General features: G+C 42.2%; 1 protein-coding gene across 3 annotated transcripts in view; it reads left to right on the forward strand.

Annotated features, from left to right (window-relative positions):
• EPB41L4A (erythrocyte membrane protein band 4.1 like 4A) overlaps positions 1-19,889 on the forward strand; it is a 240,970-nt gene that overhangs the window by 150,703 nt on the left and 70,378 nt on the right. For all 3 annotated transcript variants that reach the window (XM_040621976.1, XM_040621978.1, XM_040621977.1), the window contains exons 10-11: positions 13,713-13,804; positions 15,181-15,258. In XM_040621976.1, coding sequence (XP_040477910.1) covers positions 13,713-13,804; positions 15,181-15,258 — 170 coding nt within the window. The remainder of the gene's footprint in view (positions 1-13,712; positions 13,805-15,180; positions 15,259-19,889) is intronic.

Below are 19,889 nucleotides of genomic sequence, written 5' to 3' on the forward strand. Positions count from 1 at the left end.
TACTGTGTTTTAGTTTTACGTGTTTGACCTTTTTTTTCTTAATTTTGTGGGTCAATTTTTTCCTCCTGTTGGATCTTATAACTTTTCTGCTGGCGGACATGAAAGCTATGGAATTTTATGTTGATCTGAAATCTGGCTGCATTGCTGAATTCTTGTGTGTTAGCCAAGAGTTCTTAATGTGATTCTCATAAATTTTTGTAGGTATATAATTATATCATTTGCAAGGAAAAATAATCTATTTTCTCATTTCTGTAATTTATGTTTCACATTTTATAGTGTTGGTCATAGCTTATAGATGAGTGTTAAGTGACTGAGTAATATAAAGCATCTTTGGTTTCTGATTTTAATCAAAGTATCACTATTCCACCACTTACGTGTTACCTCTTGGTTTTAAGGATATGTGTTTATTACGAGGGGTTTAAATTTTTTAAAAGTCTGTTATCAGATGGTTGCTTTTCACTGAATTCCTAGAGAGTGAGCATGGTTGCCTCTTCACTCATTGAGCAACTAATGCTTATTTGAGAAATGCAGAGGAGGGGCGCCTGGCTGGCTCAGTCGGTAGAGCAGGCAACTCTTGATCTCGAGGTTGTGAGTTTGAGCCCCATATTGGGTGTAGGGATTACTTAAAATCTTAAGAAATAATAAATCAATAAATAAAAATAAAAAATAAAAAATCCAGACAGAGAGGATAGTGGCTGAGACCAGGGTAGCAACATTTCAAGTGCTGAGAAACTGTTGGATTCTGGATTTAGCTACATGGTTTCATGGATGTGGGGAGGTATGAGAGAGAGGAGTCCTGGTGACTTAAAAGTATTTGGCCTGAAAGGCAGGAAGAATGGAGCTGCCATCCAGTGGGGTGAGGAAGGCTTTGAGTGGGGCAGGTTTGGGGAGGAAGATCAAGGGTCCCATGTTTAACATGTTGCATTTGAGATCTCTGTTAGACATCTAAGTGGAGACATTTAGTAAGTGGGCTCTATGAGTCCAGAGTTTGGGACCAAAGTCTGGGTAGGATAGTGAGATTTGACAATATTGACACATCCTGGTATTCAGAGCCATGAATTACGTGAGGTCATTAGGAAAATGAGTACAGATAAGAAGAGGAAGAACCAGAAAAGGAGGCTGAGAAACAATAACCAGGGAGGTAGAAGAATACTAATTGTATCCAATTTTGCCAACTAAAAATCACGTATTATGTCAAATGATGCTGGTATGTCAAATCAGAAGAAGACTGAGAATTGGCTGCTGAATTTAGGAATGTAGGAGGTCATCAATAAGACCATTTTCAGCGGATTGAAGAGCGAGCTTTATCTCAGCACTTCCACTCTTAGGTCTGTGCACCCTGGAGAATCACATGGAGGGTCATGTATCTTTACTGTGGAACTTGAATGCAAGAAAAACACCCTGGCGGGCACCTGGGGGACTCAGTCGGTTAAGTGTCTGCCTTTGGCTCAGGTAATAATCTCAGGGGTCCTGGGATCGAGCCCCTTGTCTGGCTCCCTGCTCAGCGGGAGAGTCTGCTTCTTCCTCTGCTTGCCGCTCCCCTTGCGTGTGCTCTGTCTCTCTCTGACAAATAAATAAATAAAACCTTTAAAAAAAAGAAAAAGAAAAACACCCTGAGAGGAGTCCATTATTAGGGAATGACCCCCCCCATGATGCATGTTAATTAAGAAAAAAGCAAAAGAGGGGATAGGAGGAGTAGAACTTGAGAGGGTAAATGCAGACCACTCTTTTGAGGAGTTTTGGCACCAAGAGGAACAGATGGGAAGATGGCTGTCAGGGGAAGCACCCAAGAGGGTTAGTTTTTTAAGTTGGAAGAAATAGCACATGTATACTCTGACAAGAATGATCCGATATATGATGAACATTTGATGATGTGGTGGTAGGGGAGAGAATTGCTGGAACGATAGTCCTTGAGTGGACGACAGGAGTTGGTTTGAGAGGGCGGCCAGGATGGTTCATCTCTGGTTAGCAGGCATGAAGATGGAGCATGGGAATGTAGATTAGGGTAGGTGGGTAGTTCGCTTATGATTGTTCTGCTTTCTATTTTGAGGGAACTAGGTATCAAAGTCATTAGCTGAGGCTGAAGTTGGGGAGGAGGTGGTGGGGTCTGAAGGAAGCAGAAGGTATGTAATAGTAATTTTGGAGAGAAAATAGACCAGGCACATGTGGTTTGATGATATCCTGTGATAGGCTGGTAGTACGAAGGGTTCTGAATTTAAAATGAGCCCACTCATGGAGTGCTTTTCCCCACACACATCCAGCAGGGCTGGTGCAGACACGAAGCAAATGGAGAGTTGGTTTTGTGAAGAAAATAGTACAAAGAGAAGGGCCAGGGAATCTGGTGAGGCAGGGGAGCCAATTCAGTGGTTTATCATCGAATTGAGACTGGGTAAGGAAGAGAGCAAGAACTATGAAAGAGGGGTGGGGCCTGGGGGGAGGAGGTCCTGGTTGGAGGAGCTGAAAGCTTGTTGGGGGTGGAGAGCTGGAGGGAGTAAGCTGGAGAGAGAAGGTGGTGGTCAGAAAGTTGGGTGCTAGGCATTGAGATCACAGAGGAGCTTCAACTATTGTAAATGGGAAGTTATTGGGCAGGGGTTCTCACCTCCTTCCCCCATCCCACACCCCTGGGACATTCGGCAGCATGGAGAGACAGTTTTGGTTGTCACAGTGCTGGACAGGGCAGAGAGGCTTCTGGCATCTAGAGGGTAGAGGTTGAATGTGCTGCTGCACATTTTACAGCATGTCATAAACGGACAGGACACACGTCAGTAGTGCTGAAGCTGAGAGCCCTGCTGTGGGGTCGCAAGCACCGGAGTGAGTGGCTGAGATTGGGAGGAGGACAACGGCATTGAGAAGTTCAGGGAACTGAGGTGTCTGGGTGGTGGAGGCATTGTTTCTATCTACGTATTGAAATTTCCAGTAATTAAGACATGGGTAGTAATGGAAGGTGTGACTGTGACTGCAGCAGCTTTGGTGTTTGAAGGAGAGGACTTCAAGGATGACAGCCACCAGGGAGATGGCAGGGGGTGGAATCTGATGAGATCCCAAGCTGGGAGTTGTAGGGGGAAAAGGAGAGAATGGTCCAAAAGCGGCCTTGGGGAACAAGCAGGAGTCTTCTCCACTTTCAGGCCTGGTGATATGAGGACACTGGGGACAAGAGGCAGAGTGGACTGCAGTTAAGACAGTGTCCTTGGGGGAGAGCGAGGCTTCCCTGGGCACACCAGGGTGAAGGCAGTGTAAGAGTGCAGACTGAGGGGCAAAGGGATTTTACTGATGATCGGCCATGAATTCCAGAGGGCACGAAGGAAGGGTTTCAGGAGTTGGGTGGCGGTGGGGGGTGCCTACAAACCAGGGGAATTGCTGAGTATCATTTCCGGGGCTGGAGATGAAAAGAGGATAATAAGATGGGGTCCAGTGGATTCAAGGCAGATGAAGGTGGAGAGGCTGTGGATCTGAAGGGAGTAGGGTTGGTTTGCTGTGTCTGCTCATCTCTGCTGGTGGTGGAGGTAGAAGGCCTGAGGGAAGTGAGATGGTCCCAGGGCACAGTTCAGTCTCACCTGTTGTGGAAGAGGGCTTCTCTTACCTGTGTGTGGCTAGGGGACTTGAGCACGGGTGGGGAACTGGGTGATTCCCCCAGCCCTGAGCCTCACCCACTGTGAGGAGAGTGGCTGCCTCATGGAGCACGGAGGAGGTAAGAATGGAGGCAGACATGCTGATCAGAGGAGGTGACAGGAGGGCAGTCACCACAAGGATGGAGAGAAGTCTGCAGATTTAGGAGGCACTGAAGAGGTAAAACTGCTTCCGATGGGTAGCAGATGGAATGTTTTCGTGAAAACTCAGGAGGAGTCGGGATCATACCCAAATGCCTTGGTTTCATCAACAGGAAGAGGGTGCAGTCCCCAGCAGTAGGCCCAGAGGTTGGCCTAAGGCCTAAGAGATTGGCCCCCTTTTCCTACCCGAGATTGGCATGTACATTTGTTGAATAAATGAAAAAAAAGTGAGGCTGTGATTACTTTTATGTATAATACATCATGAAACTAACCTCAGCCTAAACTTACCCAGTGTGACAGGATGAGGACCCAAAAGGTTCCTGGCAAGTCTGGCCACAAGTAATTAGATCCACTTGGCCAAACTCTTTGAGAAGAGTACACAGGAAGTCCTGGTGGCCGGGAATTGTCACTGTTGATCAGCAGCCCAGCAGCCCTCGCTCACATAAGCTAGGGGTTCCTGCACATTGTGAGTGCAACTATAGATTTAAAAATATTCTTTTTGTATGAAAATAATTCCAAATTTACAAAAAGTGGCAAAAATTTAAAACATTGCAAAGAACACGGTCATGTACATTCACCCACTTATATTCACTCACTGTTACCACTTCACTGCGTTTCCTTTTTCATTTCTCTCTATACACACACACACACAGACACCCCCACACACACACCCACACACATACACACGATTCTTTTCTGAATGATTTGAGGGTTCTCATGTATTACACGTTTCTAAATACTTCAGTGGGTATTTCCTAAGAATAGGAATGCTCTCTGATAGAACCACAGTACAATTATCAGCTTAACAATTTATGTTGATATAATACTTCTTTCATCTACTTTCTACATTGCAGTTTTGTTGGTTAGCCTAATAATGTCCTTTATAGTATTTTCCCTCTCTGGCATAGAATCCAATTAATCTTCTTTAATCTGAAACATTTTTTGTACCATTTTTGTTTTTTATGACATCAACTTTTTTTTTTCCTTTGGAGAGAGCACGTGCATGCACTTGAGGTGGGCGGGTAGGGGAAGAGGGAGAGGAAGAGAGAGTCTTAAGCAGGCTCCATGCCCAGCGTGGAGCCTGACCCGGGGCTCAATCCCACGACCCTGAGATCATAACCTGATCTGAGATCAAGAGTTGGACACTTAACCGACTGAGCCACCGAGGTGTCCTACATTTTGGAAGAATACAGTTCTACTCCACTTTTTAAAAATAGAAAGCTCTCATCCCATGTTTGTCTGTTGTTTCTTGTGATTGGACTGAGGATCTGTGTTCTCGGCTGGAAAGCTGCATAGGCGTTTGTGCCCTCCTTAGGGTATCACATCTGAAGGCACGTGGTGACCATCTGATGTCTTTTGGGGTTAGACAACGTTTGATCACCTAGTCAGGATGTTGACTTCATTTCCACTGAATAGTTATTGTTTTTCTTTTTCCTCCTTTACAGTTAATAAGTAATCTATGGGGAAAACTGTAATTCAATGCAAGTATCCTGTTCCTCTTCAGAATTTCCCTGTAGACTTAGCATTCATTGAGGATTCTTGCCTGATCTGATCTTTTACTATGATGCTCATAAAATGCTGATTTTCTAGCCCTTCCACACCCCTCACGGTCAGCCCTTGGCATTCCACTGTAAGCAGGAGCCACAGTTCTCTTTTATTTATCCTATCAGCATGGAATTACTAACCCCCGCAGTGGTTTATAATACATTACTGTACCTAACTATCTGGGTGCTCCAGTTGTCCTAGATGTGGTCAGTGGGAGCTCCTTTTATCTCGCTCCTGAGCCCTTTAACCTAACCGTATCATTTTTGGGGTCATTTTCTTCCTTTTTGGTACAATGTGCTGTTTCAGGTACATCTTGTACCTACCGTGCACCTACCCTACACCCACCCTCTTATCAGCCATTTCTCCAGTGAGCCCTGGTTCTGTTCAGAGGGGAAGAGTCAAGATATGGGTGTCAGGTGTGGTCATTGCTGCTGGGGCGACATTGATTTTTGGCCTTTTCAGTGGACAGAGCTAAGGAGTACACACATGCATGTATATGTACATACAAATATAAGTACATAAATACATATGTGTGCATATAAACATGCTCATACTCATTGTAGAAATCATGAGTTCACACCATATCTCCAATTTCCATCCATCCCCACAGTGCTCTTTCTGGCCTTCCCTCATTTCATATTTGTATGTCCTGAGAACCTTGACTCCCAACAACAGGAACACATTTACTTGTTTGCTCAATTCTAAAATATATCTCAAATAGTTTCAGAATTGCTTTGTCTAAACCACTAAAATTAACAGTTGTTTGCAGTTCTTTCACTCACGTGTCCCATCTTGCCAAGACTGAGGGCGTATAGTCAAATACTGTGTTCAGAGTGTACTTGGGTTGGCCCTTCCTTCCGGGTTTCCATGTTCCTGAGGTTTTGGTATTCATCTGTGATCTGGGTAGGTTTACTTGTTTCAGCCTTAGGTCCCCTTCATATTCTTATTTATTTTATTTTTTGAAGATGTAGAAGATTAACATGCTTCCAAAAGTCAAAACTGTACAAAAAGGCACAGAGAAGTATCACTAATCCCCATATTCGTTCAGTCCTGTTTTCCTACCCTTCCTTGTGGGTGACCAACGTTAGTGTTTATGCTTCATCCTTCTTGTGTTTCTGTTTGTACGGATAAGCACATTTAAAACATTTTCTTTCTTTCTTACCCAAAAGGTAGCACACTGTTATATGGCTTTGTACTTCATTTCACTTTCACCTCGTAATACCTCCTAGAATTCTCTTTATATCAGTCTATCGAGAGCTTTCTCGTTCTTTTGTGCAGCTACAGAGGACTCCACTGAGTGTATGTACTACACTTTACTCAACCAACCTCTTCTGCTCAGACAATTTAGCTAGTTTTCAGGAGTTTGCAATGATAAATTTTCCTTCAGGGACTTTGCGCATATGTATTTTTATATTGTGGAAGGAGTATCTTTGGGGTAAATTCTCAGGAGTGGGATTGCATGGTCAGAGTGTAAGTGCATATATAGTTTTGTTAGGTGTTCCCATATCCCCTCCTCCACCTCGAGTTTTTGTGCCATTTTGCATCTCCACCACCATGTATGAGTGCACCAGGAACTACAGATGTGATATTCTCCCCCATGCATTCCCAAGTGCGGCTCCGTTAGTAATATTTGGATTCTGATGTCACGTAACAGCTTGGTTTGGCGTCTCTCAGGTTCGGAGATGAACTGCTAACCCTGTGGTCAAATAGCATGGTTTAGGTCCAGGTCTCCCACTTACCTAACTCTTGGACAATTCACTGAGCAACATTTAAGGTACATTTCTTTATCTACAAAGTGAGAATGACAGAATCTGCCTTATAGGGTTGTTGTGAGGTTGAAAGCACCTGGTCTGAAGTTGGACTTAAAATAGGCTCCTGATTTATGTCTCTGAATCGGAATTGTCTTGGCCTCATGCCACGCAGAGCTACTAGAGCTTTGCACAGGAAGGGCTCAGGGAGCACCTTGTTCTGGACCAGTCTCGGCTGGTGAGTAGCTTGTGCCAAGGCAGGAAGGGGAGTGCAGGTCTTCCAGGGCCGTGCGTTTTCCTCTGCTTCACTTGCTGGTATGTTTGTTGACTTTCCCTGTAATTAAAACACATAGGCCACATATTTGGAAAAAACTTTAAAATTCTGCTATGAAACGTTTTTAAATTGAGTATCAGATTCTACCAGAGATGTCTTCATTTTAAGAGGCTTAAATAACATTTGTTATTTAAAAATCTGTAACATTTGTAAACTGGGAAGAAAGATTATCTTGAAAAAAATAAATCTGTGAAAGACAATTATCATATGATCTCACTCGTGTGGAATTTAAGAAACAAAGCAGAGGAGCATAGGGGAAGGGAGGGTAAAATAAAATAAGACAAAATCAGAGAGGGAGACAAACCATAAGAGGCTCTTAACTCTCCGAAACAGGCTGAAGTTTGCTGGAGGGGAGAGGGGTGGGGGATGGGATGGCTGGGTGATGGGCATTAAGGGGGGCGTGTGATGTAATGAGCACTGGGTGTTGTATGCAACTGATGAATCACTGACCTCTACCTCTGAAACTAATAATACAGTACTGTATGTTAATTAATTGAATTTAAATAAAATTAAATTAAAAAATTAATCTGCAAGTAGAAAAGAGAAACGCCAACATTTTCGTGAGTGCTGTGGTTTCTCTAAAGAGAAGGTGAGGAAAAGATAGAGTAAAACAACAACAAAAGCCAACCATCTGGATTCCTGGGGTTGCATCCGTGCATTTTTCCTAGTAGGAAGCAGAATAAGCTCAAAATAATAGTTTTCAAAGTTTACTGAAACATGATATAAATATTCTCTAATGTTTTGGCTCATGTTTTCTCTTTCTGAATTTTTGGGAGGAGAAGGAAAAAGAGGAGAAGCAACACAATCTAACACATCCTTTCCAGGGCTATAATTTATGTTTCAGTGAGCTAGGAAGAGTTACATGCAATTATTCATCAAGCAGTCAATCTATTCAGCTGTAAAAGAGGTAAAAAGGTTTTTCACATTTAGTATATATTTTGGAATATCACCCACACAGCTGACAAAAAGTACTGGACTATTTTTGCTGTTTTTGTTCTTTTATTGTAAAATGTGTATGCAAGAATGGAAATTAGTTTGATTCTCCAGGTGCTCTGCTGAAATGCACAGTGATTTTTTAATTCAAACCATATTACATGCATTTCAAAAAGAATTTTTAAAAAGTAACTGGGATGTGTGTGGGGGGGGGGGGATGTGTGTGTGTGTGTGTCATGTAATATTTTCTAGTCCAGAGTACTGAGAAGACCCTTCCTTGAAAGGCAGTGCTTTGCTCATCGAAATCAGGGAATAGCAAGTGCCTTGCCAGCTCTTGGGGACTGCCAGAGTGCACCGGCACAGGAGCAGGTCTGAGTGTGTAGTCCCGTGCTCCCCAGTTTGTTTGACCACGGTCAGAGACCGTGACCTCTCTGATGCCAATATTACAGGACACTAATGTAAGAAAGACTCTTTAGGGAGCATTATGTAAAGAAAAAGCTTGGGGGCGCCTGGCCAGCTCAGTGGGAGGAGCACGCGACTCTTGATCTCAGCGTTGTGAGTTCGAGCCCCATGTTGGGTGTAGAGACTGCTTAAATAAATATAAAAAGAAAGAAAAAGCCTGAAAGAATGAGATGATATTTTACTCAGTGCCCTTCCCAAATAGGAAGATTGTTAGTTTGTTTTGTGGCAGGGGTCACAGTGAATTCTTTACTGAACTCAGGATGCCTAGAAGAGAGAGCAGTGGCAAACATGGGGACAGTCACTAAACAGACATTGTGCTCACTTTCTCTCATAGCTCTGCTTTTAAAACCATAGTCATTTGGTCTCACCATTTATAATGATAGCATTTTTCAAAACACAATTTTGGGATATCTCTTTGGTATCTATTGTCAGTTCCACCCCTTGCCTGCCTTTGTTTGATCAGAAATTAGGTTATTTCAGTCATTTGCTGTCAGCCCTCTGAAGATTTTGTTTCTCTCGCTAGTGTCTAAAGTCAGTTAACAATTGCCAGGTAGATATGAATCTTGTTGAGATTGCATGTTAAAAAGCAAACAAACCCACCGTACTTTAGACTTTTTATTTTTTTTAAAGATTTTATTTATTCTTTGGAGAGAGAGAGAGAGAGTGTGTGTGTGTGTGTGAGAGCATGAGCCGGGGGAGAGGCAGAGGGAGAGGGAGAAGCAGACTCCCCGATGATCTGGGATTCTGACTTGGGGCTCGATCCCAGGACCTGGCGACCATGACGTCAGCCGAAGGCAGATGCTTAAGCATCTTAGCCACCCAGGTGCCCCCATACTTTAGACTTGTAATCTTCACGCTTGCTTTTATCCTCTCTTCTGCGTCTGTGGATCACTGATGATCAGGAAACTCTCTGCTGTGGGCCTTTCCAGTATTTAGGTAATGATTTTAGCTTAGGTAATGACTGCATTTTACTATTGTTAGAAGTACTAATCTTTTAAAAATATTTACCTACGCAGTGTACCTGAGGTGACTTCTGTGACCTTGGAGACAGGACAGACATATAATAGGGTTGAGAAGATGTTCACCCATAATTCTAGGGAGCCTGGGGAAGGCAGACTGTCCAGTTGTGGCTGCTTCCCAAGACAGCAGCAGAGGAACCGGGGAAGCAGGGGCTGGCTGTGGCAACAAGCAGCGAGGGCCAGGCTTGGCAGCGAGAATCAGCGGGGCCCAGGGTGAGCATGCTGTGTAGCTCACAGTGGATGTGAGCCCCTCCAGGACCCTGCCAGAAATCTCAATACACTCCAGAGAATCCAGACTGAAGTAGACTTACTTCTTGAAGCTTGCAAAGAGAAACAGCCAGCAAAGATGATCCAAGGGAGTTAGGTTGGGAATTCATTGATGTGACATAGCTCCTGAAGTCTCACAAATGATAGAACTGGGACTTTGAGCCAAATTTACCTAGGGCGCCAAGGTGCAGTGAAACCCCCACATGGTATTCAAGTTTCAGGTGATTTAAACTTGCTCAGTTTATAAAATAAAAATATTAACCTGTAGTAAAGAAAAGTTTTCAGGGGGCACCTGGGTGGCTTAGTCAGTTGTGTCTGACTCTTGATCTCAGTTTAGGTCTTTATCGCGGGGTTGTGAGTTCAAGCCCCGCACTGAGCTCCACGCTGTGTGTGGAGCCTACTTAAAAAAGAGAGAGAAAGAGAGAGAGATTCAGAACATAGCTTTTTTCCCCTGGCATGAAATGACAAAAGTTATGAAGGTGTTTGAGTGCTTTTGCCAAAAGCAAGCAGTTGGTGCTTGGATAAAGTAATTTAGCAGTGTTTTGGAATGAACTTCTGAATTCAGTTAAGTATCTACTCACCTTTGTGTGAATGAACGGAAAGGTGCTAATTGTCCGTGTTTGGGAAAGGTTTGGTAGGAGAGAGAGACCTTTGTGATGCCACATCACTCTCATTCATGCCAGTGGTTACTGTCAGGGGCAAAAATGCACGGAATTTATTCAAAATTCCTGGTTTCTTTTTTACTTATGTTAACCCTCCTTTGAGTGTTTGGATTATCCTGCTAAGAATGGGGTAAAAACCAGGCAGCTGGTGTTACAGCCCTGTATAAATGGAGAATGCGTTCATACTTGTCATTTGCACATGGCAGAAGTAATTAGGAAGCCCGTGGGAACCTCTTTTGTTCCTTTAATATATTTGTACGCAAGGAAACTTGAGAAAACCCAATTCTGGCTGGATCTTAAATACCTTTTCTCCTTTCATGAAATGATGGTAGTTAAAAAAAAAATATTGCATATCCTGTGGCTGGGTCTCTATTTGAAAAGAAAAAGAATATAGACGTTTATGTGAAAAATAAAATGAAAACCAGCCCAAGAAAAGTTTGAGGGGATTTACTTTATTTTTAAGATTGAATGCTTTTTGTTTCTCCTCCATTTTTAGAAATCTGGATTATATGCAATTAAGTAACTTTTTGAAAATTTGTTTTCGGGTATGCAAATCCCACCTTATTTGTGGTTGCTTTTGCTAAAATTTTAGTTCAAGTATCAGTGTCATGGCGTAGTCCTTACCAACCACCATTTCTTGTCAGTGATAATGTCCAGTAGGTCCTGGCCCATGTGGTGCTTTAATTGTTGGAAGGCACAGGAAGGTGGGATATAGATACTGAGGCAGGTGGTGGTGGTGGGGGGGACAGTCTGTCCTGTACTCGCTTTATCTTAATCATTTATCCCGACACAATGCAATCACAAGCAAAATTATTTTAAAATAAATGACCTGTGCATCACAGTTTTGGATAATCCAGTGACCTTAAAAACACGTACCTATTATATAAGAAACTCTTAACTAGTGGTTGCCTCTGGGGAAGAGGATTAGGAACAGTGGTAGGAGGGAGATTTTAGTTATCAGTTTGTGTCCATTTTGGTAACTTTTGGCATTTGTACCATACATGTATATTATATATTTAAAAAAGAAAAGTAAAAGAAAAAAAAACCCTCCCCTCTAAGCATTCCCATGTCCTGGCAGGATGCTTGGTTTCCCACCCTGCCCCCAAGGATCTTCTGTGATTTCCTGTGTACCCGCTTCCCCCATTTCTTTTGCTTTTGAGGAAAACCCTTTCTGAATTCATTGACTTTTCTCCCTTATCTCTAATTTTGTAATTCCTACTCCTTTCATGAAAGTCACTGAAGATTTCTTACCGTGAAATGCAGTCACCTCCTTTCAAACCCTGTTTGACCTTTCCGGGTCGCTTGAGACGTGTGCTGTCCTCCCAGCCTCTGTGACATCATTGCCTCCTGGTCCTTCCTGACCCCTCTCACTCCATCTTCACAAGCATCCTGGCTGTGATTTTATCTTCCCGCACTTCGTTCTGTCTCCCGAACAATCTCTTTTACGTTCTTGGGTGAAATCATTAGTGTCAGCAGGTAGGGCCTGTCTCTTCAGCTCAGTGCCTGCATGTTTCCTGGCCTGCTTGGGGTGTTCCCCATTCCATGGGCACCTCGAAATCAAAATCGCCTGGGCTTGCTATCCATTCCCTTGCCATCCAAATCCCCAATTTTTTCCACTTGCTGTATTTTATTAAGTAGCATTTGCCAAGACAGAAACCTGGGAATTGTCTTAAGGTCCTTCCTCTACTTCAGAAGGTTTTGGAATTACTGGCGGCCTTGCTGTAACATGCATATATTGGCTCTGTTGTCATCATACCCTTTCATCTTACAAATAACCTTCTAAACTGGGCAGCCTCATTCCAGATGGACTTGGAAGAAATTTCACGCGTATAAATGTTCTGTCCTTATTAAAAGGTGGGGAGGATCCTTTCAATTACTCCTCTGCATTGCCAGTTTTATGTTTATACATCCATAGAAACCTCATTCCAGGGGCATTTCTGCATTTGAGACTTGAGTTTGCTAATTTTGTCTTCGATAAAAACCAGTAACAGAACTTCACAGAACTTGTGGTTTATTACTTCAGTACTTTGATTGTATTTGTCTTGGTTTCCTATTCAGTCACTTAAAAAAATAAATAGTTGGGGCGCCTGGGTGGCACAGCGGTTAAGCGCCTGCCTTCGGCTCAGGGCGTGATCCCGGCGTTACGGGATCGAGCCCCACATCAGGCTCCTCTGCTATGAGCCTGCTTCTTCCTCTCCCACTCCCCCTGCTTGTGTTCCCTCTCTCGCTGGCTGTCTCTATCTCTGTCAAATAAATAAATAAAATCTTAAAAAAAATAAAATAAATAAATAAATAAATAGTATCTTCTGCACAATTAGAATGACTATCCATTAAATGTAGGTAAGTAACCGCAGGATTAAAATAATAGTTGAAATTTAATATGTACCTATTATGTGCTTTAACTCTGGGATATCATTTATTTATTTATTTGGGGTCATACTATTTAATTCACCCAGTAACTGGGTACAGAGTGCAGAAGTTCAGAGACATGATTTTGATGTGCTCGGATGATACTGGTGTGGTCACTCTTCACATGGGTCCCTCTTGAGATTCTTTAGTCATCAGTTTAAATGTGGCCTGTATAGTCCTTAAAGATATTCCAGTTAAGAACTGGATTTATGGGCATCTCCTTTTTATTGGGAGTTGATTTTCACACAGTTGGTGGTGTCCTGTTTGCCCATTTGTGATGGGAATGTTTGCAGTCCTTCCATGCCGTGCCCCGATCATTCATGGTCATGGGGTGAGAAAGAAGCAGGTGATAAAGGTCACACCACCAAGATTCACATTTTGTAATTTTAATTATTGAAGGTGGTTTTAAGGCAACACTCCAAAAATCGTTACTAGGAGATAATTGGTTTTTGTTTTATGTGTTAATAATTTCTCTGCTACTTGAATTTTTGGTAACTAGAAGGTGGCTGTCACCTGAAGAACATTATGGTCAGTAATTCATGTTCTCTCTCTCTTTCTTCTCTCAGTGCAATGAAACCTCATTCTTTTTTGAAGCTCGAAGTAAGACTGCTTGCAAGCATCTTTGGAAGTGTAGTGTAGAACATCATACATTTTTTAGGTATGTTAATGTGAAAGTTTTATGTGTGGTTCTAATAAAAGAAAATTGATTTGTTTTTATAACAAGAATTCTTCTCGGTCTACAGTAGAAATTTAGAAGTGTTTCTCTTAATTTTTTTTGGTCGCCTGACTTTCTGGATCATATTAATGCACACACACACACACACACACACACACACACAGATACTTTCTTCTCTCCTACTACAAGAAAGGGTCAAGGATGTTTATATATATGAAGAGCGCAGCTTTGGTATTGGTGGAAATTAAGTGTTCTGTGGACAGACTAAATTTGAAATGCCTGCTAGCCATCTAAATAGAGGTGTGGGGTAGGCAGTCGGATGTACAGGGCCTCTTGGGAAGACTGAGGCTGGCCATGTAAACTTACTAGATAATTAGGCGAAGGGGACTGGATGAAGTCGTCTGTGGCAAAAGTGAGGAAAGAGAAGCAGAGAGCCAAGGACTGAGCTGTGGGATCCTCCCAGCATTTAGAGAGCAGTAAGAGCCAATGAAGTGGTATAGGAAGGAGTAAACAGTAGAGCGTATGGGAAAGTGGGAAATAGGGAGGAAAATGTCCTGGTGGATAAGAAGCTGGCAACTGCATTGCATGCTCCTCGGAGGTCAAGTAAGAAGAGGATAAAGAATAGACCATTGGATTGTGGCAACACTTTTTGCTTCACATCCTTATGGTGTAAAGATAAAACAAAATCCTATCAGGTAATATATTAAGCTTTATTTTTTGCTTTTAAATTCAAAGCTAGATTAATTCTTCCCCTAATTCCTATTTGATGTGCATGGAGCACTTCTCCCAAATAGCATGATGTTGGAGAAGTATTCTTATGCAGTGACCAATGTCCTTTATAGAGTTTATATTAGGTGAGGGTTGTGGCCCAGCAGGTCTGAGACATCGCCTCTAGGCCAGTGGGACCTGGGCCAAGGAGCTGCACATGGAGGGTGTCTGTCTGTTGAAGGTACCCTGGAATGGGAAGTCCCGGAATATAAAGAAAAGTGAAACCCCACATCAGATCTACCATGAAAACCATGGTATGGGTAAATCAACATAGTGACAAAATTTTTAAGTAGAAAAAGTAAGTTGTTTCACAACTAAAACTTCTAAGGGCAATGATGGATATAATAGTTTGCAGAAACTAGGAGCATTCTGATGTTGTACTTATGTAAAATCCTAGAGAGTGGTTGTATTTCAAATTTTAGCTTAAAATAACTGATAATTATTTCCTGCCAATATGTAGAATAAATGAAATATTTCTACTAGCTGTGAAACAGTGTTGCACTATATTTTCTACATAGCTTTTGCTCAAGTGTTGTATAAGTACCTGTATTTATGAATCCTTATCTAATTTTCTCTTAAAAATTTATTAGAATGCCAGAAAATGAATCAAATTCATTGTCAAGAAAACTCAGCAAGTTTGGATCCATGAGTTATAAGCACCGGTATAGGTAAATGGCCTTTTTTCCTTGGGGAAGGGTGTGTGTGTGTGAATAAATAAATATTGAGTTCAGTTGTCCACAGACATGCACATTAAAGTTTATGACTTAAATCTTTTTTAATTTTTCTACAGTGCCCATGAATTTCAATAACGTAACAGTTTATTAAAACTTTCTTGACAGGGACGCCTGGGTGGTGTAGTCGCTCAGGCGTCCTAACTCGATTTTGGCTCAGGTCAGATCTCAGGGTCATGAGATCAAGCCCCTCTTTGGGCTCCACGCTGGTTGTGGAACGTGCTTAGGATTCCCTTGCTCCCTCTCCCTCTGCCCCTTCCCCACTCCCCCCTCCCTCTATCTCCCCTATCTCTAGAAAACAGAAAAAACAAAAACTGAGAAAAACACCTTTCAGGTTTAAGTTTAGGGCATTTAGAATGTAGTAAAGCTTATTATCTTCAGACGTTCATTTCGATACAGTTATCACTTCATTTTTAATTATGTTGTGATTATGAACAAAGTAGAAATCCCGAATTGTAGCTGCCTGGTGTTCTCAGGACGTTCAGTTGACCCCCTGTTGTAACACAATGTGTACTTTGTATTGTGGATGGAATCATGTTTCCTGCTGCACAAAGCCTGCATGTGGCAATGCTGAACTTATATCTCAGCTTCACTGAGCAGTTACTATGTGCCAAGTATTGTGCCAAATGTTTTCCATTTATTGCTTCTTGAGTCACTGCAGTCTTCTTAACATTATCCTCCTTAATATGTGAGGAAACTAAGGTTCAGAAAGGCTAAGTCACCCTTCAAGGTAGCCCAGCCTGGAAGCAGGAAATGGGGTGGGGGTCCCTTCCTGGCGGTCTAACTCCTGAACCCTTGCTTTTGGCCATTAGGCAAACGTGAGCGTGTTGCAGGAAAAGGCTGATTGGGTCTTTTTCAAAAACCAGCATTAAAAAATGGGAACCTTCTATGTTGTGAAAAAGAATTTGTTGTGTTTCAATTCATTCTGTTAAGTAGAGAGCCTGAGATGTGCAAGGCAAGGTATTAGGTGCCCAGAGACATAAAGAATCTGGTCCTACCACTTCTGTCTTCAGAAAGCTGCAGCAGTATTCGGGCAGGGAAGCAGGTCCCAGGCCCTGTAAAACCCAGGTAGGGTGCAGAGATGCCACTCAGGAAGCAGGGCACTGTTCTACCAGTTCCACTGGACACATCACTAAATGAAATGCTTACCTAGGAGACTTAAAGGAAAGCCAAGTCAGGTGTTGGCAGGACAGTGGTATGCCAGATTTTAACTCCTCTTTTATAACCCACTTTTTTTTAGTCCTGAATTTGAAACCAGAGATAATCAATAAAAGAGTGATTAATAGTAAATGGTCAGAGCATGTTATTGATTTGGATGCTTGCTCATTTGATGGCTTAAAACTTAACTAATAGTTATAACTATTATAGATGTTCTTGGTATTTGTACGAAAGTATTCATTAATACCTAAAAATTTAACCTTAGGGTCATTAAGGTTCTTCCCTAGAGAGTGTTGTAATTATCAGGAATTTAAGGAAGAGTATTTACTTTTATATTGAGAAGAAAAGCTGATAGTCAGTATTTGGGCGGTTTGGGGTATAAAACATTTTGAGGGTTATCAAAAGAATGTGTAAATCTATCTCCTTGTCACTGGAATGAAGCTAGTGAAAAGGCATCTGTCAGTGTTCATGCTATTAAAATTGTAATTATGCTGTTTAACATATGCCGTAGTTGGTTTCCACAAATTTACCCATACCTGATTTCTCAAATTTATTGAAATGCAAATGTTGTGGCTACTGGGAATTATTATTAGAAAGTTATTGGATTTTGCATATTAAATATAATTTCTTCCGAGAAAGTAATTAAAGGTAACCTTTGCAGAATTGGAGGTTCTGCTAAATCTGTTCTAATTTTGTGGTTGGTATTAACGCCCTAGTAAGTCTTAATGAAACCCAAATCTCCGTGTCTGTGTGTAGGAAGCATTAACATTACACCATCCCCGGAAGAAAGATGTTTCAGCTCACTGCCCAGAGCTAGGCTCACGCAGAGGTGGGTCTCTGACTGCTGGGTGGTCGCCAGCCCGTGGACTGTTAATTGTCGAAAGACAAAAGCAACCAGCCTTTAACAAATATCATATGCTTACTCCTTTCTTGAAACATTCTGGAGAAACCGTGGAATAAAAGCAGAGCTCTGGAAACACGGGCAGCCCCCTCCTTACCCGGCAGGCCTTCAGAGCATGGGGGATAAAGAACAGCATGACAAGTGGCTGTGGTGTGTGAATGTGGTGTCTGCGTGTTTTGTGTGTATAATTGTGAATGTATTTATAGTGGTGCGTGTGTGATGGAGGAAGACAGAGTTCTAGTCTTTACACTCTTTCCTGCATCTTGGGGCTTGCAGAATACCAAGAAGATTCCAACATCCTTTAGAAAAATGAATTATTAAGAAGGAAAACATTGGATGTTTTTAGTGATCTGTGACTGCCAGTCCTTTCAAAAATCCAAAATTTTTGAGCTGAAATCAAAAATTGAATTCTTTTTTTGTTATTTTATTATCAGATAGCAATAATTTGAAATAGGTACTGATTAAATATTTTGTTATATACTGAAAGCTCTTTCTTTGATCCCCTCAAAAACTAATTTTGCCTTCACCTGTTAAATTTGTAGGTGACTCCTGGTTAGAATGGATGAATGAGTTGTATAGAATGTATACTCCAGAAGTGAGAATTAGGCCTGAGAAACCCCCCCCTGGGGACCCAGGTGACCTTCTTATAGGACTGAAATCATAAGAGCTTTCCACATTTAAGTGTGGGAGAGACCACACTCTCACCAGGACCTCTTTTGTGTCAGGTGCTTTAAATGTGTTGCTCTATTTAATCTGTGCAATGACCTGCCAAGGGAGGCATCGTATCCTCATTTATACAGATGAGAAATTTGAGCCTCCCACCCCCTAATAAAGTAACTGAACTAAAGACCCTGAACCAATAAGTGGCAAAGCTGAGATTTGAACCCAGGTGTCTTTACACTTGTTCCCTCCCCCTTACTCCACTGATTGCCTCGGGGCTGGAGGGCTGCCCAGCCTGCAAGCGGAGTGCGTGTGCCTGAGTGTGAGGAGGCAGGGCAGTGGGCGATCGTGGGGAAAAGCTCTTTCCTGTCACTACGGAGAGCTAGTAGACAATGTGTAGGAACTCACACTTGACACTGTAAGTCTCTATTTTCATAGTAGGAATAGTAGGACTGCTGTACAAGAGTATTTCTGCTCGGAAAGAGACTGCCTACGCAGAAATACATTTTCAGTGAGGAAAATGAGGCTCTGGGAGATTTGAAAAAGAATCTGCCGAAGACCACACAATGGTCGCAGAGCTGTGTTTAAAGTAGGGCTTCTCGCTTCAAACCAGAAGGCTCCGTGTTCTGCCCTTTCTCCCATGCCGCCAGGGTGGGCCACGACCAGCTGAAGGTCAGAGGCTTGCTCCAGTCTAGAGCCCTGTACAGGCGGGGGCAGATCAGTTTACGTTTCTGGACCGTGGTTTTATTAATCTTGTAATATGATTTTCTTATTTCTCCTCTATTCCTGAGAGAGAAACCATGAAGAAAAATTGAATGATAAAGTAAAATCTCATTATAAAATGCCACCGTGGCCTGCATATTGGGTTATATTTTTAGGGCAAATGTTTCTTCCTCTCTGCAGTGAGGTACACAGTACCCAAGTCTTCCTGACAGCAGAGAAAGTCTGTTGTAAGTAGCTCTTATCTTTATACCTCAAACCATTTATAATAATGGAATTTTGCTCTTTATATGGAATTTTTTTTTTTTTTTAGCTTTTCAGGAGAGAGCTGTTGCTACTTGTGTTACCTTTTGTGCTACCTTTAAAAAAAAGGTTAAATTTCAAGTGAAAGAAAATCTGTCACAGGTTTTCTCCCCTCCCTTCTGCCTGGTTCCCGTGAACTGTTGAACAGGAACACACTCACGGATAGAACCTGCCATCTAAATTCCCGTGCTAGCTCATACCAAGTGGTGTCTCCAGTTAGCCTGGTGAGGAGTCACTTTTATGAGTATATTAAGCATCTTTTTATTTCTAATAAAGGTAATTGGGGGTAGTCACTAGGGGAAACTTTCACAGAAGCACGTAGGAGGTGAATTTTGCTTTCTGAGCCTCATCTCTTTTGGCGAGAAATTGACTAATATTTATCCTGTAAATGTAGGAGGAATAAGACTTGGGCCATTAAAAGTACATTTTCCTCGCATACGTGGCTCTTTTTGTGATGAATCAAACTAAACATACAGAAATGCATTTTTCCTGTACCTGAATTATATTTTCCTGTGAAAGTCAGGGTCATTCATTGGCTCAAATTCTCAGCAGCTGTGGAATAATTTTTCAGTAAGACGAATGTTCACTGAAATCCAGCAAACAGAATTGCACAATTCCTTGAAAAGATGACTTGAAAGTTAGTCCATTCCCAGGGAGAGCTCACGTCCTTGCATTCTCAGGCTCTTTAGAGAAGCCACGCTTTGCCTGAGCTTTTAGGCCAGCTCTAGATCTTCCTGGACACTTGATCTGGTGCAGGTGAGGTGAGCATAATACATGGTGGATTGTGCCACAGCAGGATTCAGGGTAAAATCATACCAAGTGGTCC

This window comes from Ursus maritimus, unplaced genomic scaffold, assembly GCF_017311325.1.
Source record: "Ursus maritimus isolate PB19 unplaced genomic scaffold, ASM1731132v1 scaffold_5, whole genome shotgun sequence".
Taxonomy (NCBI): Eukaryota; Metazoa; Chordata; class Mammalia; order Carnivora; family Ursidae; genus Ursus; species Ursus maritimus.